Source organism: Scyliorhinus torazame, chromosome 13 (genome assembly GCF_047496885.1).
Source record: "Scyliorhinus torazame isolate Kashiwa2021f chromosome 13, sScyTor2.1, whole genome shotgun sequence".
Taxonomy (NCBI): Eukaryota; Metazoa; Chordata; class Chondrichthyes; order Carcharhiniformes; family Scyliorhinidae; genus Scyliorhinus; species Scyliorhinus torazame.
In genome coordinates this window covers 223,800,689-223,828,516 of record NC_092719.1, presented here as the reverse complement: position 1 = coordinate 223,828,516, position 27,828 = coordinate 223,800,689, and the positions used below count along the sequence as shown (strand labels likewise).

The 27,828-nt window shown below is 54.6% G+C and overlaps 1 protein-coding gene across 3 annotated transcripts in view; it reads right to left on the bottom strand.

Annotated features, from left to right (window-relative positions):
• The window catches only part of uroc1 (urocanate hydratase 1), a 247,599-nt gene that overhangs the window by 160,019 nt on the left and 59,752 nt on the right, over positions 1-27,828 (bottom strand). For all 3 annotated transcript variants that reach the window (XM_072473093.1, XM_072473094.1, XM_072473095.1), the window contains 2 exons: positions 25,900-25,961; positions 22,627-22,693 (listed from right to left, as the gene is read on the bottom strand). In XM_072473093.1, the coding sequence (XP_072329194.1) occupies positions 22,627-22,693; positions 25,900-25,961 (129 nt within the window). The remainder of the gene's footprint in view (positions 1-22,626; positions 22,694-25,899; positions 25,962-27,828) is intronic.

The window sequence follows — 27,828 nt, the reverse complement described above, 5'->3', positions numbered from 1 at the left end:
CAGTACTGAGGGAGTGCTGCACTGCTAGAGGGTCAGCACTGAGGGAGTGCAGCACTGTCAGAGGGTCAGTACTGAGGGAGTGCCGCACTGTCAGAGGGTCAGTACTATGGGAGTGCTGCACTGTCAGAGGGTCAGTACTGAGAGGCAGTGCTGCATTGTCAGAGGGTCAGTACTGAGGGAGTGCCGCACAGTCAGAGGGCCAGTACTGAGGGAGTGCTGCACTGTCAGAGGGTCAGTACTGAGGGAGTGCTTCACTGTCAGAGGGTCAGTACTGAGGGAGTGCTGCATTGTCAGAGGGTCAGTGCTGAGAGGCAGTGCTGCATTGTCAGAGGGTCAGTATTGAGTGAGTGCTGCACTGTGAGAGGATCAGTACTGAGGGAGTGCTGCACTGTCAGAGGGTCAGTACTGAGGGAGTGCTGGACTGTCAGAGGGTCAGTACTGAGAGAGTGCTGCATTGTCAGAGGGTCAGTACTGAGAGAGTGCCGCACTGTCAGAGGGTCAGTACTGAGGGAGTGCCGCACTGTCAGAGGGTCAGTACTGAGGGAGTGCTGCACTGTCAGAGGGTAGGTACTGAGGGTGTGCCGCACCGTCAGAGGGTCAGTACTGAGGGAGTGCTGCATTGTCAGAGGGTCAGTACTGAGGGAGTGCTGCACTGTCAAAGCGTCAGTACTGAGGGAGTGCCGCACTGTCAGAGCGTCAGTACTGAGGGAGAGCCGCACTGTCAGAGGGTCAGTACAGAGGGAGTGCTGCACTATCAGAGGGTCAGTACTGTGGGAGTGCTGCACTGACAGAGGGTCAGTATTGAGGGAGTGCTGCACTGTGAGAGGGTCAGTACTGAGGGAGTGTTGCACTGTCAGAGGGTCAGTACTGAGGGAGTGCCGCAGTGTCAGAGGGTCAGTACTGAGGGAGTGCTGCACTGTCAAAGGGTCAGTACTGATGGAGTGCCGCACTGTTAGAGGGTCAGTACTGAGGGAGTGCCGCACCGTCAGAGGGTCAGTACTGAGGGAGTGCTGAATTGTCAGAGGATCAGTACTGAGGGAGTGCTGCACTGTCAAAGGGTCAGTACTGAGGGAGTGCTGCACTGTCAGAGGGTCAGTACTGAGGGTGTGCCGCACTGTCAGAGGGTCAGTACTGAGGGAGTGCTGCATTGTCAGAGGATCAGTACTGAGAGGCAGTGCTGCATTGTCAGAGGAACAGTACTGAGGGTGTGCCGCACTGTCAGAGGGTCAGTACTGAGGGAGTGCTGCATTGTCAGATGATCAGTACTGAGAGGCAGTGCTGCATTGTCAGAGGGTCAGTACTGAGGGAGTGCTGCACTGTCAAAGGGTCAGTACTGAGGGAGTGCCGCACTGTCAGAGGGTCAGTACTGAGGGAGTGCTGCATTGTCAGAGGATCAGTCCTGAGAGGCAGTGCTGCATTGTCAGAGGGACAGTACTGAGGGAGTGCCGCACAGTCAGAGGGTCAGTACTGAGGGAGTGCTGCACTGTCAGAGGGTCAGTACTGAGGGAGTGCTGCACTGTCAGAGGGTCAGTACTGAGGGAATGCCGCACTGTCAGAGGGTCAGTACTGAGGGAGTGCTGCACTGTCAGAGGGTCAGTACTGAGGGAGTGCCGCACTGTCAGAGGGTCAGTACTGAGGGAGTGCTGCACTGTCAGAGGTTCAGTACTGAGTGAGTGCTGCACTGTCAGAGGGTCAGTACTGAGGGAGGGCTGCACTGTCAGAGGGTCAGTACTGAGGGAGTGCCGCACTGTCAGAGGGTCAGTACTGAGAGGCAGTGCTGCATTGTCAGAGGGTCAGTATTGAGGGAGTGCTGCACTGTGAGAGGGTCAGTACTGAGGGAGTGCTGCATTTTCAGAGGGTCAGTATTGAGGAAGTGCTGCACTGTGAGAGGGTCAGTACTGATGGAGTGCTGCACTGTCAGAGGGTCAGTATTGAGGGAGTGCCGCACTGTCAGAGGGTCAGTACTGAGGGAGTGCTGCACTGTCAGAGGGTCAGTACTGAGGGAGTGCTGCACTGTCAGAGGGTCAGTACTGAGGGAGTGCTGCACTGTCAGAGGGTCAGTACTGAGAGGCAGTGCTGCATTGTCAGAGGGTCAGTATTGAGGGAGTGCTGCACTGTGAGAGGATCAGTACTGAGGGAGTGCTGCACTGTCAGAGGGTCAGTACTGAGGGAGTGCTGCACTGTCAGAGGGTCAGTACTGAGGGAGTGCTGCACTGTCAGAGGGTCAGTACTGAGAGAGTACTGCATTGTCAGAGGGTCAGTACTGAGAGAGTGCCGCACTGTCAGAGGGTCAGTACTGAGGGAGTGCCGCACTGTCATAGGGTCAGTACTGAGGGAGTGCTGCATTGTCAGAGGATCAGTACTGAGGGAGTGCTGCACTGTCAAATCGTCAGTACTGAGGGAGTGCCGCACTGTCAGAGGGTCAGTACTGAGGGAGTGCCGCACTGTCAGAGGGTCAGTACTGAGGGAGTGCTGCACTGTCAGAGGGTCAGTACTGAGGGAGTGCTGCACTGCCAGAGGGTCAGCACTGAGGGAGTGCAGCACTGTCAGAGGGTCAGTACTGAGGGAGTGCCGCACTGTCAGAGGGTCAGTACTATGGGAGTGCTGCACTGTCAGAGGGTCAGTACTGAGGGACTGCTGCACTGTCAGAGGGTCAGTACTGAGGGAGTGCTGCACTGTCAGAGGGTCAGTACTGAGGGAGTGCTGCACTGTCAGAGGGTCAGTACTGAGAGAGTGCTGCACAGTCAGAGGGTCAGTATTGAGGGAGTGCCGCACTTTCAGAGGGTCAGTACTGAGGGAGTGCTGCACTGTCAGAGGGACAGTATTTAGGGAGTGCCGCACTGTCAGAGGGTCAGGACTGAGGGAGTGCCGCACGGTCAGAGGGTCAGTATTGAGGGAGTGCCGCACTGTCAGAGGGTGAGTACTGAGGGAGTGCTGCACTGTCAGAGGGTCAGTACTGAGGGAGTGCCGCACTGTCAGAGGGTCAGTACTGAGGGAGTGCTGCACTGTCAGAGGGTCAGTACTGAGGGAGTGCCGCACTGTCAGAGGGTCAGTACTGAGGGAGTGCCGCACTGTCAGAGGGTCAGTACTGAGGGAGTGCTGCACTGTCAGAGGGTCAGTACTGAGGGAGTGCTGCACTGTCAGAGGGTCAGTACTGAGGGAGTGCTACACTGTCAGAGGGTCAGTACTGAGGGAGTGCCGCACTGTCAGAGGGTCAGGACTGAGGGCGTGCCGCACTGTCAGAGGGTCAGTACTGAGGGAGTGCCGCACTGTCATAGGGTCAGTACTGAGGGAGTGCTGCATTGTCAGAGGATCAGTACTGAGGGAGTGCTGCACTGTCAAAGCGTCAGTACTGAGGGAGTGCCGCACTGTCAGAGGGTCAGTACTGAGGGAGTGCCGCACTGTCAGAGGGTCAGTACTGAGGGAGTGCTGCACTGTCAGAGGGTCAGTACTGAGGGAGTGCTGCACTGCCAGAGGGTCAGCACTGAGGGAGTGCAGCACTGTCAGAGGGTCAGTACTGAGGGAGTGCCGCACTGTCAGAGGGTCAGTACTATGGGAGTGCTGCACTGTCAGAGGGTCAGTACTGAGGGACTGCTGCACTGTCAGAGGGTCAGTACTGAGGGAGTGCTGCACTGTCAGATGGTCAGTACTGAGGGAGTGCTGCACTGTCAGAGGGTCAGTACTGAGAGAGTGCTGCACAGTCAGAGGGACAGTATTTAGGGAGTGCCGCACTGTCAGAGGGTCAGGACTGAGGGAGTGCCGCACTGTCAGAGGGTCAGTATTGAGGGAGTGCCGCACTGTCAGAGGGTGAGTACTGAGGGAGTGCTGCACTGTCAGAGGGTCAGTACTGAGGGAGTGCCGCACTGTCAGAGGGTCAGTACTGAGGGAGTGCTGCACTGTCAGAGGGTCAGTACTGAGGGAGTGCCGCACTGTCAGAGGGTCAGTACTGAGGGAGTGCCGCACTGTCAGAGGGTCAGTACTGAGGGAGTGCTGCACTGTCAGAGGGTCAGTACTGAGAGAGTGCTGCACTGTCAGAGGGTCAGTACTGAGGGAGTGCTACACTGTCAGAGGGTCAGTACTGAGGGAGCCCTGCATTGTCAGAGGGTCAATACTGAGGGAGTGCTGCACTGTCAGAGGGTCAGTCCTGAGGCAGTGCTGCACTGTCAGAGGGTCAGTACTGAGGGAGTGCCGCACTGTCAGAGGGTCAGTACTGAGGGAGTGCCGCACTGTCAGAGGATCAGTACTGAGGGAGTGCTGCACTGTCAGAGGGTCAGTCCTGAGGGAGTGGTGCACTGACAGAGGGTCAGTACTGAGGCAGTGCTGCCCTGCCAGAGTGTCAGTACGGAGGGAGTGCTGCACTGTGAGAGGGTCAGTACTGAGGGAGTGCTGCACTGTCAGAGGGTCAGTACTGAGGGAGTGCTGCACTGTCAGAGGGTCAGTACTGAGGGAGTGCCGCACTGTCAGAGGGTCAGTACTGAGGGAGTGCCGCACTGTCAGAGGGTCAGTACTGAGGGAGTGCTGCACTGTCAGAGGGTCAGTACTGAGGGAGTGCTGCACTGTCAGAGGGTCAGTACTGAGGGAGTGCTACACTGTCAGAGGGTCAGTACTGAGGGAGCCCTGCATTGTCAGAGGGTCAATACTGAGGGAGTGCTGCACTGTCAGAGGGTCAGTCCTGAGGCAGTGCTGCACTGTCAGAGGGTCAGTACTGAGGGAGTGCCGCACTGTCAGAGGGTCAGTACTGAGGGAGTGCCGCACTGTCAGAGGGTCAGTACTGAGGGAGTGCTGCACTGTCAGAGGGTCAGTACTGAGGGAGTGCCGCACTGTCAGAGGGTCAGTACTGAGGGAGTGCTGCACTGTCAGAGGGTCAGTACTGAGGGAGTGCCGCACTGTCAGAGGGTCAGTACTGAGGGAGTGCTGCACTGTCAGAGGGTCAGTACTGAGGGGGTGCAACACTGTCAGAGGGTCAGTACTGAGGGAGTGCTGCACTGTCAGAGGGTCAGTACTGAGGGAGTGCTGCACTGTCAGAGGGTCAGTACTGAGGGAGTGCTGCACTGTCAGAGGGTCAGTACTGAGGGGGTGCAGCACTGTCAGAGGGTCAGTACTGAGGGAGTGCTGCACTGTCAGAGGGTCAGTACTGAGGGAGTGCTGCACTGTCAGAGGGTCAGTACTGAGGGAGTGCTGCACTGTCAGAGGGTCAGTACTGAGGGAGTGCTGCACTGTCAGAGGGTCAGTACTGAGGGAGTGCCGCACTGTCAGAGGTCTGTACTGAGAGGCAGTGCTGCATTGTCAGAGGGTCAGTATTGAGGGAGTGCTGCACTGTGAGAGGATCAGTACTGAGGGAGTGCTGCATTGTCAGAGGGTCAGTATTGAGGAAGTGCTGCACTGTGAGAGGGTCAGTACTGATGGAGTGCTGCACTGTCAGAGGGTCAGTATTGAGGGAGTGCCGCACTGTCAGAGGGTCAGTACTGAGGGAGTGCTGCACTGTCAGAGGGTCAGTACTGAGGGAGTGCTGCACTGTCAGAGGGTCAGTACTGAGGGAGTGTTGCATTGTCAGAGGATCAGTACTGAGGGAGTGCTGCACTGTCAAAGCGTCAGTACTGAGGGAGTGCCGCACTGTCAGAGGGTCAGTACTGAGGGAGTGCCGCACTGTCAGAGTGTCAGTACTGAGGGAGTGCTGCACTGTCAGAGGGTCAGTACTGAGGGAGTGCTGCACTGCCAGAGGGTCAGCACTGAGGGAGTGCAGCACTGTCAGAGGGTCAGTACTGAGGGAGTGCCGCACTGTCAGAGGGTCAGTACTATGGGAGTGCTGCACTGTCAGAGGGTCAGTACTGAGAGGCAGTGCTGCATTGTCAGAGGGTCAGTACTGAGGGAGTGCCGCACTGTCAGAGGGTCAGTACTGAGGGAGTGCTGCACTGTCAGAGGGTCAGTACTGAGAGAGTGCTGCACAGTCAGAGGGTCAGTATTGAGGGAGTGCCGCACTGTCAGAGGGTCAGTACTGAGGGAGTGCTGCACTGTCAGAGGGTCAGTACTGAGGGAGTGCCGCACTGTCAGAGGGTCAGTACAGAGGGAGTGCTGCACTATCAGAGGGTCAGTACTGTGGGAGTGCTGCACTGTCAGAGGGTCAGTATTGAGGGAGTGCTGCACTGTGAGAGGGTCAGTACTGAGGGAGTGTTGCACTGTCAGAGGGTCAGTACTGAGGGAGTGCCGCAGTGTCAGAGGGTCAGTACTGAGGGAGTGCTGCACTGTCAAAGGGTCAGTACTGATGGAGTGCCGCACTGTTAGAGGGTCAGTACTGAGGGAGTGCCGCACCGTCAGAGGGTCAGTACTGAGGGAGTGCTGCATTGTCAGAGGATCAGTACTGAGAGGCAGTGCTGCATTGTCAGAGGGACAGTACTGAGGGTGTGCCGCACTGTCAGAGGGTCAGTACTGAGGGAGTGCTGCATTGTCAGAGGATCAGTACTGAGAGGCAGTGCTGCATTGTCAGAGGGTCAGTACTGAGGGAGTGCTGCACTGTCAAAGGGTCAGTACTGAGGGAGTGCCGCACTGTCAGAGGGTCAGTACTGAGGGAGTGCTGCACTGTCAGAGGGTCAGTACTGAGGGAGTGCTGCACAGTCAGAGGGTCAGTACTGAGGGAGTGCCGCACTGTCAGAGGGTCAGTACTGAGGGAGTGCTGCATTGTCAGAGGATCAGTCCTGAGAGGCAGTGCTGCATTGTCAGAGGGACAGTACTGAGGGAGTGCCGCACAGTCAGAGGGTCAGTACTGAGGGAGTGCTGCACTGTCAGAGGGTCAGTACTGAGGGAGTGCTGCACTGTCAGAGGGTCAGTACTTAGGGAGTGCCGCACTGTCAGTGGGTCAGTACTGAGGGAGTGCTGCACTGTCAGAGGGTCAGTACTGAGGGAGTGCCGCACTGTCAGAGGGTCAGTACTGAGGGAGTGCTGCACTGTCAGAGGGTCAGTACTGAGGGAGTGCCGCACTGTCAGAGGGTCAGTACTGAGAGGCAGTGCTGCATTGTCAGAGGGTCAGTATTGAGGGAGTGCCGCACTGTCAGAGGGTCAGTACTGAGGGAGTGCTGCATTGTCAGAGGGTCAGTATTGAGGAAGTGCTGCACTGTGAGAGGGTCAGTACTGATGGAGTGCTGCACTGTCAGAGGGTCAGTATTGAGGGAGTGCCGCACTGTCAGAGGGTCAGTACTGAGGGAGTGCTGCACTGTCAGAGGGTCAGTACTGAGGGAGTGCTGCACTGTCAGAAGGTCAGTACTGAGGGAGTGCTGCACTGTCAGAGGGTCAGTACTGAGAGGCAGTGCTGCATTGTCAGAGGGTCAGTATTGAGGGAGTGCTGCACTGTGAGAGGATCAGTACTGAGGGAGTGCTGCACTGTCAGAGGGTCAGTACTGAGGGAGTGCTGCACTGTCAGAGGGTCAGTACTGAGGGAGTGCTGCACTGTCAGAGGGTCAGTACTGAGAGAGTACTGCATTGTCAGAGGGTCAGTACTGAGAGAGTGCCGCACTGTCAGAGGGTCAGTACTGAGGGAGTGCCGCACTGTCAGAGGGTCAGTACTGAGGGAGTGCCGCACTGTCAGAGGGTCAGTACTGAGGGAGTGCCGCACCGTCATAGGGTCAGTACTGAGGGAGTGCTGCATTGTCAGAGGATCAGTACTGAGGGAGTGCTGCACTGTCAAAGCGTCAGTACTGAGGGACTGCCGCACTGTCAGAGGGTCAGTACTGAGGGAGTGCCGCACTGTCAGAGGGTCAGTACTGAGGGAGTGCTGGACTGTCAGAGGGTCAGTACTGAGGGAGTGCTGCACTGCCAGAGGGTCAGCACTTTGGGAGTGCTGCACTGTCAGAGGGTCAGTACTGAGGGACTGCTGCACTGTCAGAGGGTCAGTACTGAGGGAGTGCCGCACTGTCAGAAGGTCAGTACTGAGGGAGTGCTGCACTGTCAGAGGGTCAGTACTGAGAGAGTGCTGCACAGTCAGAGGGTCAGTATTGAGGGAGTGCCGCACTGTCAGAGGGTCAGTGCTGAGGGAGTGCTGCACTGTCAGAGGGACAGTATTTAGGGAGTGCCGCACTGTCAGAGGGTCAGTACTGAGGGAGTGCCGCACTGTCAGAGGGTCAGTATTGAGGGAGTGCCGCACTGTCAGAGGGTGAGTACTGAGGGAGTGCTGCACTGTCAGAGGGTCAGAACTGAGGGAATGCCGCACTGTCAGAGGGTCAGTACTGAGGGAGTGCTGCACTGTCAGAGGGTCAGTACTGAGGGAGTGCCGCACTGTCAGAGGGTCAGTACTGAGGGAGTGCCGCACTGTCAGAGGGTCAGTACTGAGGGAGTGCTGCACTGTCAGAGGGTCAGTACTGAGGGAGTGCTGCACTGTCAGAGGGTCAGTACTGAGGGAGTGCCGCACTGTCAGAGGGTCAGTACTGAGGGATGGCTGCACTGTCAGAGGTTCAGTATGAGGGAGTGCCGCACTGTCAGAGGGTCAGTACAGAGGGAGTGCCGCACTGTCAGAGGGTCAGTACTGAGGGAGTGCTGCACTGTCAGAGGGTCAGTACTGTGGGAGTGCTGCACTGCCAGAGGGGCAGCACTGAGGGAGTGCTACACTGTCAGAGGGTCAGTACTGAGGGAGCCCTGCACTGTCAGAGGGTCAATACTGAGGGAGTGCTGCACTGTCAGCGGGTCAGTCCTGAGGCAGTGCTGCACTGTCAGAGGGTCAGTACTGAGGGAGTGCCGCACTGTCAGAGGGTCAGTACTGACGGAGTGCCGCACTGTCAGAGGGTCAGTACTGAGGGAGTGCTGCACTGTCAGAGGGTCAGTACTGAGGGAGTGCTGCACTGTCAGAGGGTCAGTCCTGAGGGAGTGGTGCACTGACAGAGGGTCAGTACTGAGGCAGTGCTGCCCTGCCAGAGTGTCAGTACGGAGGGAGTGCTGCACTGTGAGAGGGTCAGTACTGAGGGAGTGCTGCACTGTCAGTGGGTCAGTACTGAGGGAGTGCTGCACTGTCAGAGGATCAGTACTGAGAGGCAGTGCTGCATTGTCAGAGGGACAGTACTGAGGGTGTGCCGCACTGTCAGAGGGTCAGTACTGAGGGAGTGCTGCATTGTCAGAGGATCAGTACTGAGAGGCAGTGCTGCATTGTCAGAGGGTCAGTACTGAGGGAGTGCTGCACTGTCAAAGGGTCAGTACTGAGGGAGTGCCGCACTGTCAGAGGGTCAGTACTGAGGGAGTGCTGCACTGTCAGAGGGTCAGTACTGAGGGAGTGCCGCACTGTCAGAGGGTCAGTACTGACGGAGTGCTGCACTGTCAGAGGGTCAGTACTGAGTGAGTGCTGCACTGTCAGAGGGTCAGTACTGAGGGAGTGCTGCACTGTCAGAGGGTCAGTACTGAGGGAGTGCCGCACTGTCAGAGGGTCAGTACTGAGAGGCAGTGCTGCATTGTCAGAGGGTCAGTATTGAGGGAGTGCTGCACTGTGAGAGGGTCAGTACTGAGGGAGTGCTGCATTGTCAGAGGGTCAGTATTGAGGAAGTGCTGCACTGTGAGAGGGTCAGTACTGATGGAGTGCTGCACTGTCAGAGGGTCAGTATTGAGGGAGTGCCGCACTGTCAGAGGGTCAGTACTGAGGGAGTGCTGCACTGTCAGAGGGTCAGTACTGAGGGAGTGCTGCACTGTCAGAGGGTCAGTACTGAGGGAGTGCTGCACTGTCAGAGGTTCAGTACTGAGAGGCAGTGCTGCATTGTCAGAGGGTCAGTATTGAGGGAGTGCTGCACTGTGAGAGGATCAGTACTGAGGCAGTGCTGCACTGTCAGAGGGTCAGTACTGAGGGAGTGCTGCACTGTCAGAGGGTCAGTACTGAGGGAGTGCTGCACTGTCAGAGGGTCAGTACTGAGAGAGTACTGCATTGTCAGAGGGTCAGTACTGAGAGAGTGCCGCACTGTCAGAGGGTCAGTACTGAGGGAGTGCCGCACTGTCAGAGGGTCAGTACTGAGGGAGTGCCGCACTGTCAGAGGGTCAGTACTGAGGGAGTGCCGCACCGTCATAGGGTCAGTACTGAGGGAGTGCTGCATTGTCAGAGGATCAGTACTGAGGGAGTGCTGCACTGTCAAAGCGTCAGTACTGAGGGAGTGCCGCACTGTCAGAGGGTCAGTACTGAGGGAGTGCCGCACTGTCAGAGGGTCAGTACTGAGGGAGTGCCGCACTGTCAGAGGGTCAGTACTGAGGGAGTGCTGCACTGTCAGAGGGTCAGTACTGAGTGAGTGCTGCACTGTCAGAGGGTCAGTACTGAGGGAGTGCTGCACTGTCAGAGGGTCAGTACTGAGGGAGTGCCGCACTGTCAGAGGGTCAGTACTGAGAGGCAGTGCTGCATTGTCAGAGGGTCAGTATTGAGGGAGTGCTGCACTGTGAGAGGGTCAGTACTGAGGGAGTGCTGCAATGTCAGAGGGTCAGTATTGAGGAAGTGCTGCACTGTGAGAGGGTCAGTACTGATGGAGTGCTGCACTGTCAGAGGGTCAGTATTGAGGGAGTGCCGCACTGTCAGAGGGTCAGTACTGAGGGAATGCTGCACTGTCAGAGGGTCAGTACTGAGGGAGTGCTGCACTGTCAGAGGGTCAGTACTGAGGGAGTGCTGCACTGTCAGAGGTTCAGTACTGAGAGGCAGTGCTGCATTGTCAGAGGGTCAGTATTGAGGGAGTGCTGCACTGTGAGAGGATCAGTAATGAGGGAGTGCTGCACTGTCAGAGGGCCAGTACTGAGGGAGTGCTGCACTGTCAGAGGGTCAGTACTGACGGAGTGCTGCACTGTCAGAGGGTCAGTACTGAGAGAGTACTGCATTGTCAGAGGGTCAGTACTGAGAGAGTGCCGCACTGTCAGAGGGTCAGTACTGAGGGAGTGCCGCACTGTCAGAGGGTCAGTACTGAGGGAGTGCCGCACTGTCAGAGGGTCAGTACTGAGGGAGTGCCGCACCGTCATAGGGTCAGTACTGAGGGAGTGCTGCATTGTCAGAGGATCAGTACTGAGGGAGTGCTGCACTGTCAAAGCGTCAGTACTGAGGGAGTGCCGCACTGTCAGAGGGTCAGTACTGAGGGAGTGCCGCACTGTCAGAGTGTCAGTACTGAGGGAGTGCTGCACTGTCAGAGGGTCAGTACTGAGGGAGTGCTGCACTGCCAGAGGGTCAGCACTGAGGGAGTGCAGCACTGTCAGAGGGTCAGTACTGAGGGAGTGCCGCACTGTCAGAGGGTCAGTACTATGGGAGTGCTGCACTGTCAGAGGGTCAGTACTGAGAGGCAGTGCTGCATTGTCAGAGGGTCAGTACTGAGGGAGTGCCGCACAGTCAGAGGGCCAGTACTGAGGGAGTGCTGCACTGTCAGAGGGTCAGTACTGAGGGAGTGCTTCACTGTCAGAGGGTCAGTACTGAGGGAGTGCTGCATTGTCAGAGGGTCAGTGCTGAGAGGCAGTGCTGCATTGTCAGAGGGTCAGTATTGAGGGAGTGCTGCACTGTGAGAGGATCAGTACTGAGGGAGTGCTGCACTGTCAGAGGGTCAGTACTGAGGGAGTGCTGGACTGTCAGAGGGTCAGTACTGAGAGAGTGCTGCATTGTCAGAGGGTCAGTACTGAGAGAGTGCCGCACTGTCAGAGGGTCAGTACTGAGGGAGTGCCGCACTGTCAGAGGGTCAGTACTGAGGGAGTGCTGCACTGTCAGAGGGTAGGTACTGAGGGTGTGCCGCACCGTCAGAGGGTCAGTACTGAGGGAGTGCTGCATTGTCAGAGGGTCAGTACTGAGGGAGTGCTGCACTGTCAAAGCGTCAGTACTGAGGGAGTGCCGCACTGTCAGAGCGTCAGTACTGAGGGAGAGCCGCACTGTCAGAGGGTCAGTACAGAGGGAGTGCTGCACTATCAGAGGGTCAGTACTGTGGGAGTGCTGCACTGACAGAGGGTCAGTATTGAGGGAGTGCTGCACTGTGAGAGGGTCAGTACTGAGGGAGTGTTGCACTGTCAGAGGGTCAGTACTGAGGGAGTGCCGCAGTGTCAGAGGGTCAGTACTGAGGGAGTGCTGCACTGTCAAAGGGTCAGTACTGATGGAGTGCCGCACTGTTAGAGGGTCAGTACTGAGGGAGTGCCGCACCGTCAGAGGGTCAGTACTGAGGGAGTGCTGAATTGTCAGAGGATCAGTACTGAGGGAGTGCTGCACTGTGAAAGGGTCAGTACTGAGGGAGTGCTGCACTGTCAGAGGGTCAGTACTGAGGGTGTGCCGCACTGTCAGAGGGTCAGTACTGAGGGAGTGCTGCATTGTCAGAGGATCAGTACTGAGAGGCAGTGCTGCATTGTCAGAGGAACAGTACTGAGGGTGTGCCGCACTGTCAGAGGGTCAGTACTGAGGGAGTGCTGCATTGTCAGATGATCAGTACTGAGAGGCAGTGCTGCATTGTCAGAGGGTCAGTACTGAGGGAGTGCTGCACTGTCAAAGGGTCAGTACTGAGGGAGTGCCGCACTGTCAGAGGGTCAGTACTGAGGGAGTGCTGCATTGTCAGAGGATCAGTCCTGAGAGGCAGTGCTGCATTGTCAGAGGGACAGTACTGAGGGAGTGCCGCACAGTCAGAGGGTCAGTACTGAGGGAGTGCTGCACTGTCAGAGGGTCAGTACTGAGGGAGTGCTGCACTGTCAGAGGGTCAGTACTGAGGGAATGCCGCACTGTCAGAGGGTCAGTACTGAGGGAGTGCTGCACTGTCAGAGGGTCAGTACTGAGGGAGTGCCGCACTGTCAGAGGGTCAGTACTGAGGGAGTGCTGCACTGTCAGAGGTTCAGTACTGAGTGAGTGCTGCACTGTCAGAGGGTCAGTACTGAGGGAGGGCTGCACTGTCAGAGGGTCAGTACTGAGGGAGTGCCGCACTGTCAGAGGGTCAGTACTGAGAGGCAGTGCTGCATTGTCAGAGGGTCAGTATTGAGGGAGTGCTGCACTGTGAGAGGGTCAGTACTGAGGGAGTGCTGCATTTTCAGAGGGTCAGTATTGAGGAAGTGCTGCACTGTGAGAGGGTCAGTACTGATGGAGTGCTGCACTGTCAGAGGGTCAGTATTGAGGGAGTGCCGCACTGTCAGAGGGTCAGTACTGAGGGAGTGCTGCACTGTCAGAGGGTCAGTACTGAGGGAGTGCTGCACTGTCAGAGGGTCAGTACTGAGGGAGTGCTGCACTGTCAGAGGGTCAGTACTGAGAGGCAGTGCTGCATTGTCAGAGGGTCAGTATTGAGGGAGTGCTGCACTGTGAGAGGATCAGTATTGAGGGAGTGCTGCACTGTCAGAGGGTCAGTACTGAGGGAGTGCTGCACTGTCAGAGGGTCAGTACTGAGGGAGTGCTGCACTGTCAGAGGGTCAGTACTGAGAGAGTACTGCATTGTCAGAGGGTCAGTACTGAGAGAGTGCCGCACTGTCAGAGGGTCAGTACTGAGGGAGTGCCGCACTGTCATAGGGTCAGTACTGAGGGAGTGCTGCATTGTCAGAGGATCAGTACTGAGGGAGTGCTGCACTGTCAAATCGTCAGTACTGAGGGAGTGCCGCACTGTCAGAGGGTCAGTACTGAGGGAGTGCCGCACTGTCAGAGGGTCAGTACTGAGGGAGTGCTGCACTGTCAGAGGGTCAGTACTGAGGGAGTGCTGCACTGCCAGAGGGTCAGCACTGAGGGAGTGCAGCACTGTCAGAGGGTCAGTACTGAGGGAGTGCCGCACTGTCAGAGGGTCAGTACTATGGGAGTGCTGCACTGTCAGAGGGTCAGTACTGAGGGACTGCTGCACTGTCAGAGGGTCAGTACTGAGGGAGTGCTGCACTGTCAGAGGGTCAGTACTGAGGGAGTGCTGCACTGTCAGAGGGTCAGTACTGAGAGAGTGCTGCACAGTCAGAGGGTCAGTATTGAGGGAGTGCCGCACTTTCAGAGGGTCAGTACTGAGGGAGTGCTGCACTGTCAGAGGGACAGTATTTAGGGAGTGCCGCACTGTCAGAGGGTCAGGACTGAGGGAGTGCCGCACGGTCAGAGGGTCAGTATTGAGGGAGTGCCGCACTGTCAGAGGGTGAGTACTGAGGGAGTGCTGCACTGTCAGAGGGTCAGTACTGAGGGAGTGCCGCACTGTCAGAGGGTCAGTACTGAGGGAGTGCTGCACTGTCAGAGGGTCAGTACTGAGGGAGTGCCGCACTGTCAGAGGGTCAGTACTGAGGGAGTGCCGCACTGTCAGAGGGTCAGTACTGAGGGAGTGCTGCACTGTCAGAGGGTCAGTACTGAGGGAGTGCTGCACTGTCAGAGGGTCAGTACTGAGGGAGTGCTACACTGTCAGAGGGTCAGTACTGAGGGAGTGCCGCACTGTCAGAGGGTCAGTACTGAGGGCGTGCCGCACTGTCAGAGGGTCAGTACTGAGGGAGTGCCGCACTGTCATAGGGTCAGTACTGAGGGAGTGCTGCATTGTCAGAGGATCAGTACTGAGGGAGTGCTGCACTGTCAAAGCGTCAGTACTGAGGGAGTGCCGCACTGTCAGAGGGTCAGTACTGAGGGAGTGCCGCACTGTCAGAGGGTCAGTACTGAGGGAGTGCTGCACTGTCAGAGGGTCAGTACTGAGGGAGTGCTGCACTGCCAGAGGGTCAGCACTGAGGGAGTGCAGCACTGTCAGAGGGTCAGTACTGAGGGAGTGCCGCACTGTCAGAGGGTCAGTACTATGGGAGTGCTGCACTGTCAGAGGGTCAGTACTGAGGGACTGCTGCACTGTCAGAGGGTCAGTACTGAGGGAGTGCTGCACTGTCAGATGGTCAGTACTGAGGGAGTGCTGCACTGTCAGAGGGTCAGTACTGAGAGAGTGCTGCACAGTCAGAGGGACAGTATTTAGGGAGTGCCGCACTGTCAGAGGGTCAGGACTGAGGGAGTGCCGCACTGTCAGAGGGTCAGTATTGAGGGAGTGCCGCACTGTCAGAGGGTGAGTACTGAGGGAGTGCTGCACTGTCAGAGGGTCAGTACTGAGGGAGTGCCGCACTGTCAGAGGGTCAGTACTGAGGGAGTGCTGCACTGTCAGAGGGTCAGTACTGAGGGAGTGCCGCACTGTCAGAGGGTCAGTACTGAGGGAGTGCCGCACTGTCAGAGGGTCAGTACTGAGGGAGTGCTGCACTGTCAGAGGGTCAGTACTGAGAGAGTGCTGCACTGTCAGAGGGTCAGTACTGAGGGAGTGCTACACTGTCAGAGGGTCAGTACTGAGGGAGCCCTGCATTGTCAGAGGGTCAATACTGAGGGAGTGCTGCACTGTCAGAGGGTCAGTCCTGAGGCAGTGCTGCACTGTCAGAGGGTCAGTACTGAGGGAGTGCCGCACTGTCAGAGGGTCAGTACTGAGGGAGTGCCGCACTGTCAGAGGATCAGTACTGAGGGAGTGCTGCACTGTCAGAGGGTCAGTCCTGAGGGAGTGGTGCACTGACAGAGGGTCAGTACTGAGGCAGTGCTGCCCTGCCAGAGTGTCAGTACGGAGGGAGTGCTGCACTGTGAGAGGGTCAGTACTGAGGGAGTGCTGCACTGTCAGAGGGTCAGTACTGAGGGAGTGCTGCACTGTCAGAGGGTCAGTACTGAGGGAGTGCCGCACTGTCAGAGGGTCAGTACTGAGGGAGTGCCGCACTGTCAGAGGGTCAGTACTGAGGGAGTGCTGCACTGTCAGAGGGTCAGTACTGAGGGAGTGCTGCACTGTCAGAGGGTCAGTACTGAGGGAGTGCTACACTGTCAGAGGGTCAGTACTGAGGGAGCCCTGCATTGTCAGAGGGTCAATACTGAGGGAGTGCTGCACTGTCAGAGGGTCAGTCCTGAGGCAGTGCTGCACTGTCAGAGGGTCAGTACTGAGGGAGTGCCGCACTGTCAGAGGGTCAGTACTGAGGGAGTGCCGCACTGTCAGAGGGTCAGTACTGAGGGAGTGCTGCACTGTCAGAGGGTCAGTACTGAGGGAGTGCCGCACTGTCAGAGGGTCAGTACTGAGGGAGTGCTGCACTGTCAGAGGGTCAGTACTGAGGGAGTGCCGCACTGTCAGAGGGTCAGTACTGAGGGAGTGCTGCACTGTCAGAGGGTCAGTACTGAGGGGGTGCAACACTGTCAGAGGGTCAGTACTGAGGGAGTGCTGCACTGTCAGAGGGTCAGTACTGAGGGAGTGCTGCACTGTCAGAGGGTCAGTACTGAGGGAGTGCTGCACTGTCAGAGGGTCAGTACTGAGGGGGTGCAGCACTGTCAGAGGGTCAGTACTGAGGGAGTGCTGCACTGTCAGAGGGTCAGTACTGAGGGAGTGCTGCACTGTCAGAGGGTCAGTACTGAGGGAGTGCTGCACTGTCAGAGGGTCAGTACTGAGGGAGTGCTGCACTGTCAGAGGGTCAGTACTGAGGGAGTGCCGCACTGTCAGAGGTCTGTACTGAGAGGCAGTGCTGCATTGTCAGAGGGTCAGTATTGAGGGAGTGCTGCACTGTGAGAGGATCAGTACTGAGGGAGTGCTGCACTGTCAAAGCGTCAGTACTGAGGGAGTGCCGCACTGTCAGAGGGTCAGTACTGAGGGAGTGCCGCACTGTCAGAGTGTCAGTATTGAGGGAGTGCCGCACTGTCAGAGGGTCAGTACTGAGGGAGTGCTGCACTGCCAGAGGGTCAGCACTGAGGGAGTGCAGCACTGTCAGAGGGTCAGTACTGAGGGAGTGCCGCACTGTCAGAGGGTCAGTACTATGGGAGTGCTGCACTGTCAGAGGGTCAGTACTGAGAGGCAGTGCTGCATTGTCAGAGGGTCAGTACTGAGGGAGTGCCGCACTGTCAGAGGGTCAGTACTGAGGGAGTGCTGCACTGTCAGAGGGTCAGTACTGAGAGAGTGCTGCACAGTCAGAGGGTCAGTATTGAGGGAGTGCCGCACTGTCAGAGGGTCAGTACAGAGGGAGTGCTGCACTGTCAGAGGGACAGTATTTAGGGAGTGCCGCACTGTCAGAGGGTCAGTACTGAGGGAGTGCCGCACTGTCAGAGGGTCAGTATTGAGGGAGTACCGCACTGTCAGAGGGTCAGTACTGAGGGAGTGCTGCACTGTCAGAGGGTCAGTACTGAGGGAGTGCCGCACTGTCAGAGGGTCAGTACTGAGGGAGTGCCGCACTGTCAGAGGGTCAGTACTGAGGGAGTGCTGCACTGTCAGAGGGTCAGTACTGAGGGAGTGCCGCACTGTCAGAGGGTCAGTACTGAGGGAGTGCTGCACTGTCAGAGGGTCAGTACTGAGGGAGTGCTGCACTGTCAGAGGGTCAGTACTGAGGGAGTGCCGCACTGTCAGAGGGTCAGTACTGAGGGAGAGCTGCACTGTCAGAGGTTCAGTATGAGGGAGTGCCGCACTGTCAGAGGGTCAGTACAGAGGGAGAGCCGCACTGTCAGAGGGTCAGTACTGAGGGAGTGCCGCACTGTCAGAGGGTCAGTACTGAGGGAGTGCTGCACTGTCAGAGGGTCAGTACTGTGGGAGTGCTGCACTGCCAGAGGGGCAGCACTGAGGGAGTGCTACACTGTCAGAGGGTCAGTACTGAGGGAGCCATGCATTGTCAGAGGGTCAATACTGAGGGAGTGCTGCACTGTCAGAGGGTCAGTCCTGAGACAGTGCTGCACTGTCAGAGGGTCAGTACTGAGGGAGTGCCGCACTGTAAGAGGGTCAGTACTGAGGGAGTGCTGCACTGTCAGAGGGTCAGTACTGAGGGAGTGCTGCACTGTCAGAGGGTCAGTCCTGAGGGAGTGGTGCACTGACAGAGGGTCAGTACTGAGGGAGTGCCGCACTGTCAGAGGTTCAGTACTGAGGGAGTGCTGCACTGTCAGAGGGTCAGTACTGAGGGAGTTCCGCACTGTCAGAGGGTCAGTACTGAGGGAGTGCTGCCCTGCCAGAGTGTCAGTACGGAGGGAGTGCTGCACTGTGAGAGGGTCAGTACTGAGGGCGTGCTGCACTGTCAGTGGGTCAGTACTGAGGGAGTGCTGCACTGTGAGAGGGTCAGTACTGAGGGAGTGCTGCACTGTCAGTGGGTCAGTACTGAGGGAGTGCTGCACTGTCAGAGGGTCAGTACTGAGGGAGTGCTGCACTGTCAGAGGGTCAATACTGAGGGAGTGCTGCACTGTCAGAGGGTCAGTACTGAGGGAGTGCCGCACTGTCAGAGGGTCAGTACTGAGGGAGTGCCGCACTGTCAGTGGCTTTAGGTATCCTGAGCTGATCGATTGTCCCTCAGAAATGCCTCAATTGGTGTCCATGTGTGTTCCATGGCGTTGAAAGCAAAAGCCATTGACAGAAGCTGCTGGATATGGGTGGGACAGTAATCTCCCAGTCACAGTGATTCCCCAGCACATGAGCATTATCTTTCATTCAATTACTTTGCTGCCAGAATCTCGAGAATGTGACATGCGTCACAAGAATCAAGATGAACAGATGTGACAGCAACTTAGCAACATGTGTCTCCAATAAACAGCCCATAAATAACAGCAACTCATCTCAATTATTTGAGTGAGATTCTAGCTGTTGACTTTCAACAGTCATGCGGAGACAATATCACGGCTTATATTTCTGTCAACTGGCTTTGTATCCATCCCAGGATGATGTGAAAATGGGACTCTCTCGCTGCTGACTGGAGAAGTGGAATGGGAATGAATCTGGGATATTTTCAAACAGATCCCTGACGCCGTGACACAAAACTGGGAAATCAGAGAGAAAATTGAGGCAAATGGAAATCTCGCCCTGGGAGAAAGAGACACATTCAACTAATATTGGAATTGTTATCAGACATCGAGGGAGCTTTACTCTGTATCTAACCCCGTGCTGTACCTGTCCTGGGAGTGTTTGATGGGGACAGTGTAGAGGGAGCTTTACTCTGTATCTAACCCCGCGCTGTACCTGTCCTGGGAGCGTTTGATGGGGACAGTGTAGAGGGAGCTTTGCTCTGCATCTAACCCCGTGCTGTACCTGTCCTGGGAGTGTTTGATGGGGACAGTGTGGAGGGAGCTTTACTCTGTATCTAACCCCGTGCTGTACCTTTCCTGGGAGTGTTTGATGGGGACAGTGTAGAGGGAGCTTTACTCTGTATCTAACCCCGTGCTGTACCTGTCCTGGGAGTGTTTGATGGGGACAGTGTAGAGGGAGCTTTACTCTGTATCTAACCCCGTGCTGTACCTGTCCTGGGAGTGTTTGATGGGGACAGTGTAGAGGGAGCTTTACTCCGTAACTAACCCCGTGCTGTACCTGTTCTGGGAGTGTTTGATGGGGACAGTGTGGAGCGAGCTTTACTCTGTATCTAACCCCGTGCTGTACCTGTCCTGGGAGTATTTGATGGGGACAGTGTGGAGGGAGCTTTACTCTGTATCTAACCCCGTGCTGTACCTTTCCTGGGAGTGTTTGATGGGGACAGTGTAGAGGGAGCTTTACTCTGTATCTAACCCCGTGCTGTACCTGTCCTGGGAGTGTTTGATGGTGTCATGTGAGAGTACCTTTAGGAAATGGGTGTTTATAAATGGGTGTGCATATAAACATCTGTAGTGAGAGTAGCTTTGAGAAATGGGTGTTTACTACTGCAGTGATGTCAGAGTGTGGGTGGAGCTGGCTGTCTGTCAACTTTTTACTTTTGTTTAGGCTGTTTGCTGCAGGGTGTGTTTTAGTTTTGTTTTCAGTGTTGGAGCTGAAGCCAGACGAGCAGGTGTACTGTTGATCTCTCTGCCATGAAAAGACTATCTCTTGATCATTTGGTGAATTCAGAGTAATAAATGTTCTCAGGAGTGAATGTAAGCCTAATGTGCTTCTGTTAAAAGGTGTTTCTTTTGTCTTCTGGATGTTGTTTGGGAAGTTATTAAGGATTAATTAGTGTTGTATTCTTTGGGGGTTGCATTTGAATTGATGGTTGCTAAGATGTTCACTGTATGTTTTAAAAAGGTTAACTTGAGTTCATGGAATAAACATTGTTTTGCTTTAAAAAATACATTTTCCATTTCTGCTGTACCACACCTGTAGAGTGGGCCGTGTGCTCCCCGTACCACAATCTATTAAAAGTTGTGGGTCAGGTGAACTCCATGATACACTTTGGGGTTCTCTAAACCCTGTCCCATAACAATGGGGACAGTGTCAGTGTAGAGTGAGCTTTACTCTGTATCTAACCCTGTGCTGTACCTGTCCAGGGAGTGTTTGATGGGGACAGTGTAGAGGGAACTTTAATCTGTATCTAACCCCGTGCTGTACCTGTCCTGGGAGTGTTTGATGGGGACAGTGTAGAGGGAGCTTTACTCTGTATCTAACCCCGTGCTGTACCTGTCCTGGGAGTGTTTGATGGGGACAGTGTAGAGGGAGCTTTACTCTGTATCTAACCCCGTGCTGTACCTGTCCTGGGAGTGTTTGATGGGGACAGTGTAGAGGGAGCTTTACTCTGTATCTAACACCGTGCTGTACCTGTCCTGGGAGTGTTTGATGGGGACAGTGTAGAGGGAGCTTTACTCTGTATCTAACCCCGTGCTGTACCTGTCCTGGGAGTGTTTGATGGGGACAGTGTAGAGGGAGCTTTACTCTGTATCTAACCCTGTGCTGTACCTGTCCAGGGAGTGTTTGATGGGGACAGTGTAGAGGGAACTTTAATCTGTATCTAACCCCGTGCTGTACCTGTCCTGGGAGTGTTTGATGGGGACAGTGTAGAGGGAGCTTTACTCTGTATCTAACCCCGTGCTGTACCTGTCCTGGGAGTGTTTGATGGGGACAGTGTAGAGGGAGCTTTACTCTGTATCTAACCCCGTGCTGTACCTGTCCTGGGAGTGTTTGATGGGGACAGTGTAGAGGGAGCTTTACTCTGTATCTAACCCTGTGCTGTACCTGTCCTGGGAGTGTTTGATGAGGACAGTGTAGAGGGAGCTTTACTCTGTATCTAACCCTGTGCTGTACCTGTCCTGGGAGTGTTTGATGAGGACAGTGTGGAGGGAGCTTTACTCTGTATCTGTATCAAATCTAATTTTGAAAACTTGATGTGGAGTTTTGCTAATCAGGGTGAGGAGAGCTTCCAGACTGAATAAGAAATGTTGCTCTCCCAGTATCATGTCCCATGTGTTCCACATTGTGTTGAATTGTCTTTCAGCAAGAGTTTGTAAGCAAAACTTACTGATATCTTAAGCCAGAAGGTAGTGAATGTGTTCACATCTGTTAAGTGGATCGGAGAAGAAAGGAAAACATATCTCATTAAGTTCACTCTCTGGATCTGGGGGATACTGACATGAAGACTGGGTTCTATTTCTCACCCTTAGTCAGCATTTCTGTTGAATCAGTGTCAACAGGTTTGATGTAAACCGAATGCCTTCTCGGCACCTTCCTCGGTAATTAAACATAAACGCCATTGATGATTGTTGTGGAGTGAGAGGACACCCCTGAACAGGCCAGGGGGCAGGTATCACTCGCTAAAGGGTCAATCCTGAACCATGTGGACTTTTACAGCAATCCATCATTGTGGTCACTTTCTCTTCCCGATTTTCAAGCTGCGCTGCTGGGATTTGAACTCAGTTTCTCCAGGTTTTCCAGTCCAGATCTGCCGGATTGCTAATTTACTCACAAAATCACTCCATTTCTCACAATCCATCCAAACGCACATCACCCAGCCTCCTCGACTAACACTTCAAACAAAAAGAGGACAAGAGTAAAAAGTTGTTACATTTGTCTGAAAGACAGAACTGGGAACGGTTGGGTGGCCAATCTACTCCAATGAAGTGGTATTGGTTACTTTGGTGGTGAGACTTTGGGCTTCATTGTCGCTAAGCTTTACAACTTTAACTGTGGCTGGGCAAGTGTCCACAAACTCAACAGCTACACCCAGGCGAGGGCTCGCTTCGACTCGAGGCACAAAGTGAGGCCTTCACAACCTCCTGGACTCAGCACGCACATCAAATTCAATCCAGCAATCATAGAACATAGAACATACAGTGCAGAAGGAGGCCATTCGGCCCTTCGAGTCTGTACCGACCCACTTAAGCCCTCACTTCCACCCTATCCCCGTGACCCAATAACCCCTCCTCATCTTTTTGGACACTAAGGGGCAATTTAGCCTGGCCAATCGACCTAACCTGCACATCTTTGGACTGTGGGAGGAAACCGGAGCACCCGGAGGAAACCCACGCAGACACGGGGAGGATGTGCAGACTCCGCACAGACAGTGACCCAAGCCGGAATCGAACATGGGACCCTGGAGCTGTGAAGTCACAGAGCTAACCACTGTGCTACCGTGCTGCCCTCAATCAGACTGCCCCTGCCCAGGGTCTTTCCAAGAGACGTGAGAACCCCACCCAACAGCCTCCCATTCCACCCCACCCCACAGCACCTCTCCAGGCCCCTGGCAGGATTTTCACAGTAACTTCATTGCAGTGTTAATGTAAGCTGACTTGCGACAATAATAAAGATTATAAGGTAAGTAATGGTCCAGGATGCTGTATCTACCCTATCAAATCAGCAACAACGCAATCAGATGATCTCTGAACCGACTGAACTTGGGGTTGGACAGAACCTGCCCGTGGTAATGTCTGCCCGGTCCCCTGGTATCACCTCCCCACTCCTGACAAAACCCGCCACCCAGCCACAGAGGGAGATATCAGGAGAGTTAATTAAAAGCCTGGTGAATGAGGTAGACTTAAGCAGCAGTTACCACAGTGCCGTGGACAATCCCCTGTGGTCCAATATAACAGTAGCTTCCTGCCGTCATCTGTCCATACCTGAGAGAAAAACAAGCAAAATCTCAAATTAGTTCAATTGTTCACCGCTTCAGATCAGGAGAGCCTCCGCTGATAGCGAGAGGGGTATTAAAACCGTAAGATCATAAGGCATAGGAACAGAATTAGGCCACTCGGCCCATCGAGTCTGCTCCGCCATTCAATCATGGCTGATCTTGGACCTGTCTGCGGTAAGACAGGGACACACAGCCCTGTCAGCACCCCCCAGTCTCACTCTCAGTTCCAATGCAGGATAACAGGCTGGTCTGGTATTAGACAGGGAGTCCCTGCTATCGATCCCACGCCTGCCACGTCCCAGTTGCTATTTGCAGGAGTTTGCAAGTATGGAGCCATGCCGTCCATGTGAAATAGTCTTTTGAAAGTCAGGGGCAAGCCACACATGAAGATCGTCAGTTGGGTTGGCAATTGACAGCTGAACTAGCGCAATGCCAGATAAAACAGAACATTCTGGATAAACTCAGCAGGCCTTGCAGCGCCTATGGAGGGAAAAACAGAGTTAACGTTTCAAATCCGCATGACTCTTCTTCACACAGTGCGGCACTCCCTCAGCACTGACCCTCTGACAGTGCAGCACTCCCTCCGTACTGACCCTCTGACAGTGCAGCACTCCCTCAGTACTGACCCTCTGACAGTGCGGCACTCCCTCCGTACTGACCCTCTGACAGTGCGGCACTCCCTCAGTACTGACCTTCTGACAGTGCAGCACTCCCTCAGTACTGACCCTCTGACAGTGCAGCACTCCCTCAGTACTGACCCTCTGACAGTGCGGCACTCCCTCAGTACTCACCCTCTGACAGTGCAGCACTCCCTCAGTACTGACCCTCTGACAGTGCAGCGCTCCCTCAGTACTGACCCTCTGACAGTGCAGCACTCCCTCAGTACTGACCCTCTGACAGTGCGGCACTCCCTCAGTACTCACCCTCTGACAGTGCAGCACTCCCTCAGCACTGACCCCCTGACAGTGCAGCACTCCCTCAGTACAGACCCTCTGACAGTGCGGCACTCGCTCAGTACTGACCTTCTGACAGTGCAGCACTCCCTCAGTACTGACCCCCTGACAGTGCAGCACTCCCTCAGTACAGACCCTCTGACAGTGCGGCACTCCCTCAGTACTGACCCTCTGAGAGTGCAGCGCTCCCTCAGTACTGACCCTCTGACAGTGCAGCACTCCCTCAGTACTGACCCTCTGACAGTGCAGCACTCCCTCAGTACTGACCCTCTGACAGTGCAGCGCTCCCTCAGTACAGACCCTCTGACAGTGCAGCACTCCCTCAGTACTGACCCTCTGAAAGTGCGGCCCTCCCTCAGTACTGACCCTCTGACAGTGCAGCACTCCCTCAGTACCGACCCTCTGACAGTGCGGCACTCCCTCAGCACTGACCCTCTGACAGTGCAGCACACCCTCAGTACTGACCATCTGACAGTGCAGCACTCCCTCAGTACTGACCCTCTGGCAGTGTGGTACTTCTTCAGTAATGACTGTCTGACAATGCAGCACTCCCTCAGCACTGACCCTCTGACAGTGCAGCACTCCCTCAGTACTGACCCTCTGACAGTGCAGCACTCCCTCAGTACTGACCCTCTGACAGTGCGGCCCTCCCTCAGTACTGACCCTCTGACAGTGCAGCACTCCCTCAGTACCGACCCTCTGACAGTGCGGCACTCCCTCAGCACTGACCCTCTGACAGTGCAGCACACCCTCAGTACTGACCATCTGACAGTGCAGCACTCCCTCAGTACTGACCCTCTGGCAGTGTGGTACTTCTTCAGTCATGACTGTCTGACAATGCAGCACTCACTCAGTCCTGACCCTCTGACAGTGCAGCACTCCCTCGGTACTGACCCTCTGACAGTGCAGCACTCCCTCAGTACTGACCCTCTGACAGTGCAGCACTCCCTCAGTACTGGCCCTCTGATAGTGCACCACTCCCTCAGTACTGACCCTCTGACAGTGCAGCACTCCCTCAGTACTGACATTCTAACAGTGCAGCACTCCCTCAGTACTGACCCTCTGACAGTGCAGTACTCCCTCAGTACTGACCCTCTGACAGTGCAGCACTCCCTCAGTACTGACCCTCTGACAGTGCAGCACTGCCTAAGTACTGGCCCTCTGACAGTGCAGCACTCCCTCAGTACTGACACTCTGACAGTGCAGCACTCCCTTGGTACTGACCCTCTGACAGTGCAGCACTCCCTCAGTACTGACCCTCTGACAGTGCAGCACTCCCTCAGTACTGACCCTCTGACAGTGCAGCACTCCCTCAGTACTGACCCTCTGACAGTGCAACACTCCCTCAGTACCGACCCTCTGACAGTGCGGCACTCCCTCAGCACTGACCCTCTGACAGTGCAGCACACCCTCAGTACTGACCATCTGACAGTGCAGCACTCCCTCAGTACTGACCCTCTGGCAGTGTGGTACTTCTTCAGTCATGACTGTCTGACAATGCAGCACTCACTCAGTCCTGACCCTCTGACAGTGCAGCACTCCCTCGGTACTGACCCTCTGACAGTGCAGCACTCCCTCAGTACTGACCCTCTGACAGTGCAGCACTCCCTCAGTACTGACCCTCTGATAGTGCACCACTCCCTCAGTACTGACCCTCTGACAGTGCAGCACTCCCTCAGTACTGACACTCTAACAGTGCAGCACTCCCTCAGTACTGACCCTCTGACAGTGCAGTACTCCCTCAGTACTGACCCTCTGACAGTGCAGCACTCCCTCAGTACTGACCCTCTGACAGTGCAGCACTGCCTAAGTACTGGCCCTCTGACAGTGCAGCACTCCCTCAGTACTGACACTCTGACAGTGCAGCACTCCCTTGGTACTGACCCTCTGACAGTGCAGCACTCCCTCAGTACTGACCCTCTGACAGTGCAGCACTCCCTCAGTACTGACCCTCTGACAGTGCAGCACTCCCTCAGTACTGACCCTCTGACAGTGCAACACTCCCTCAGTACTGACCCTCTGACCATACAGCACTCCCTCAGTACTGACCCTCTGACAGTGCAGCACTCCCTCAGTACTGACCCTCTGACAGTGCAGCACTCCAACAGTGTTCATACCCATCACTTTCTGACACAGCCAAGAGATGGAAAGTGCTACTTAATGACCCAAAGTGACATTTATCACTTGCCCAGGTTACAGATATCAATATCCTGTTTATGACAGTAGAGTAGTCTCTTACATGGTCACACCCATGGCAAACATCTTCTCGTACTCATCCCTTGAAGAATAGTTTGGAATAACCTGGAACAGAGTGTTGAAAAGAGAAACGTCAGATTGCTAAACTAGGATAGCAGCTCACCGCCCATTCCCTGTACATTGGGAAATGCAGCAACTGTGGGGAAATAAACAGAGATTGGAAAGGATGCAGTCCGCTTCCATATTGATACTTTGCACAGTCCTCAGAATCCCTCGCTGCACTGATATACCGAGGATGACAGAAGCACATTAACAGGCCATTCGGCCCAAGTAGTCCATGCTGGTATTAATGCTCCACTCCAGCCTCGCCCCATTGTTCCTCATTGTGACAAATGGAAGATTTTATGAATATTGAATTCTAAATATTGGGACAATTTGAGGGTTGAAAGCCTGAGGTTATGGTGTGTTTAACTGCAGTGGTCATGTTTTTTTTTTAAATGATTTTGTTTTGCAAAGGACCTGGGAGCTTCTCGGAGCTGGAAGGTGAAATCGACCAAAGGAATGTGATTTTCAGTCTGGGCTAATGCTCTGTGGTTTGACTGGGGAAAGTCCCTGGGGATTTAATGTACTTTCTGTCTGCAGAGGTCATTTGTTTTTTTAGCTTGGGGAGATGAGGTCATTGCTGGGTGGAGCCGAGGAATGCAGAGAGCCAGTTTGTGGAGAAAGTTTTGGCGACGAGTTGAAGTCTGATCTGCCTGACACTGAGTCCATAATTCATTCACTTTAGGATAGTTAGCACAAGAGCAATACTATTTAATAGGAAATTGAATATTCGTGTTTAAGGGGTAACTGTAAGCTGTTCTTTTTGGGTGTGAATTTAAAGAGTTTAATATTGTATTCAGAATAAAAATTTGTATTAAAAATACCAAAGCCCTATTTCTTCATCGAATCAGTCCTGGAGCGAATCATTCTCTCTGCCGTCTCACAAATTAACTAAAATATTGGGAGTTTCGGTCCAATATCCTCGCCCCTGTTGGCATCTGGTTTGGGATATGGTAATACCATCTAAATCTACCATCGGTTACCCTCTGTTCACTTGCCTCTCTCACATGTTTATTTATCTGTTATTCGAAGCATATTATCGGCGTTAAACTCGTACCTACTGTGGTTGATTCAGGAGGAAAGGACGAAGAAATCAAAGTGCAGAGAAAAATAGCCGAAAAAGGGAGAGTGGGAGTGAGAGTTTGAGAGAAACAAAGGATAGAGAAGAGAGGAAGAAATAGAAGGAAAGAAAAAGAGAGAGGGAAATAAGGCTGAAGTACCCAATTATAATTTTTTTTTCCAATTAAGGGGCAATTGAGTGCAGCCAATCCACCCACCCTGCACATCTTTGGGTTGTGGGGGCCAAACCCACGCAAACACGGGGAGAATGTGCAACCTCCACACCGACAGTGACCCAGAGCTGGGATCGAACCCGGGTCCTCAGCATCGCAGTCCCAGTGCTAACCACTGCGCCACTGTGCCGCCCTGAAATAAGACTGAAGTGAAGGGGAAGGAGAAAGATACGATGTGAAAAATCAGGTTGGGAAGAAAAGAGAGAGAAAGAGGGAATAGCATCAGAGAATGGTTACAGGAGAGAAGGAGGCCATATTGTCCATCATGGATTGGAGCAAGACAGACAGAGAGAGTGGGACAGACAGAGACAGGAAGAAACAGATGGAAATAAACTGAGAGATTGGTAAAAAGAGGGGTAAGGGGCAGCTCCTTGTTTAAATTATTACAGGGGATGTGGGCGGCGCTGGTCAGACCAGCATTTATTGACCATCCCTAATTGCCCTTGACAAGGTGGGGGTGAGCTGCCTTCTTGAACCGCTGCAGTCCCTGAGCTGTCGGTATACCCGCTGTGCTGTTAGGATGTTGCCCCAGCGACAGTGAAGGAACGGCAGATATATTTCCCAGTCGGGGTGGTGAG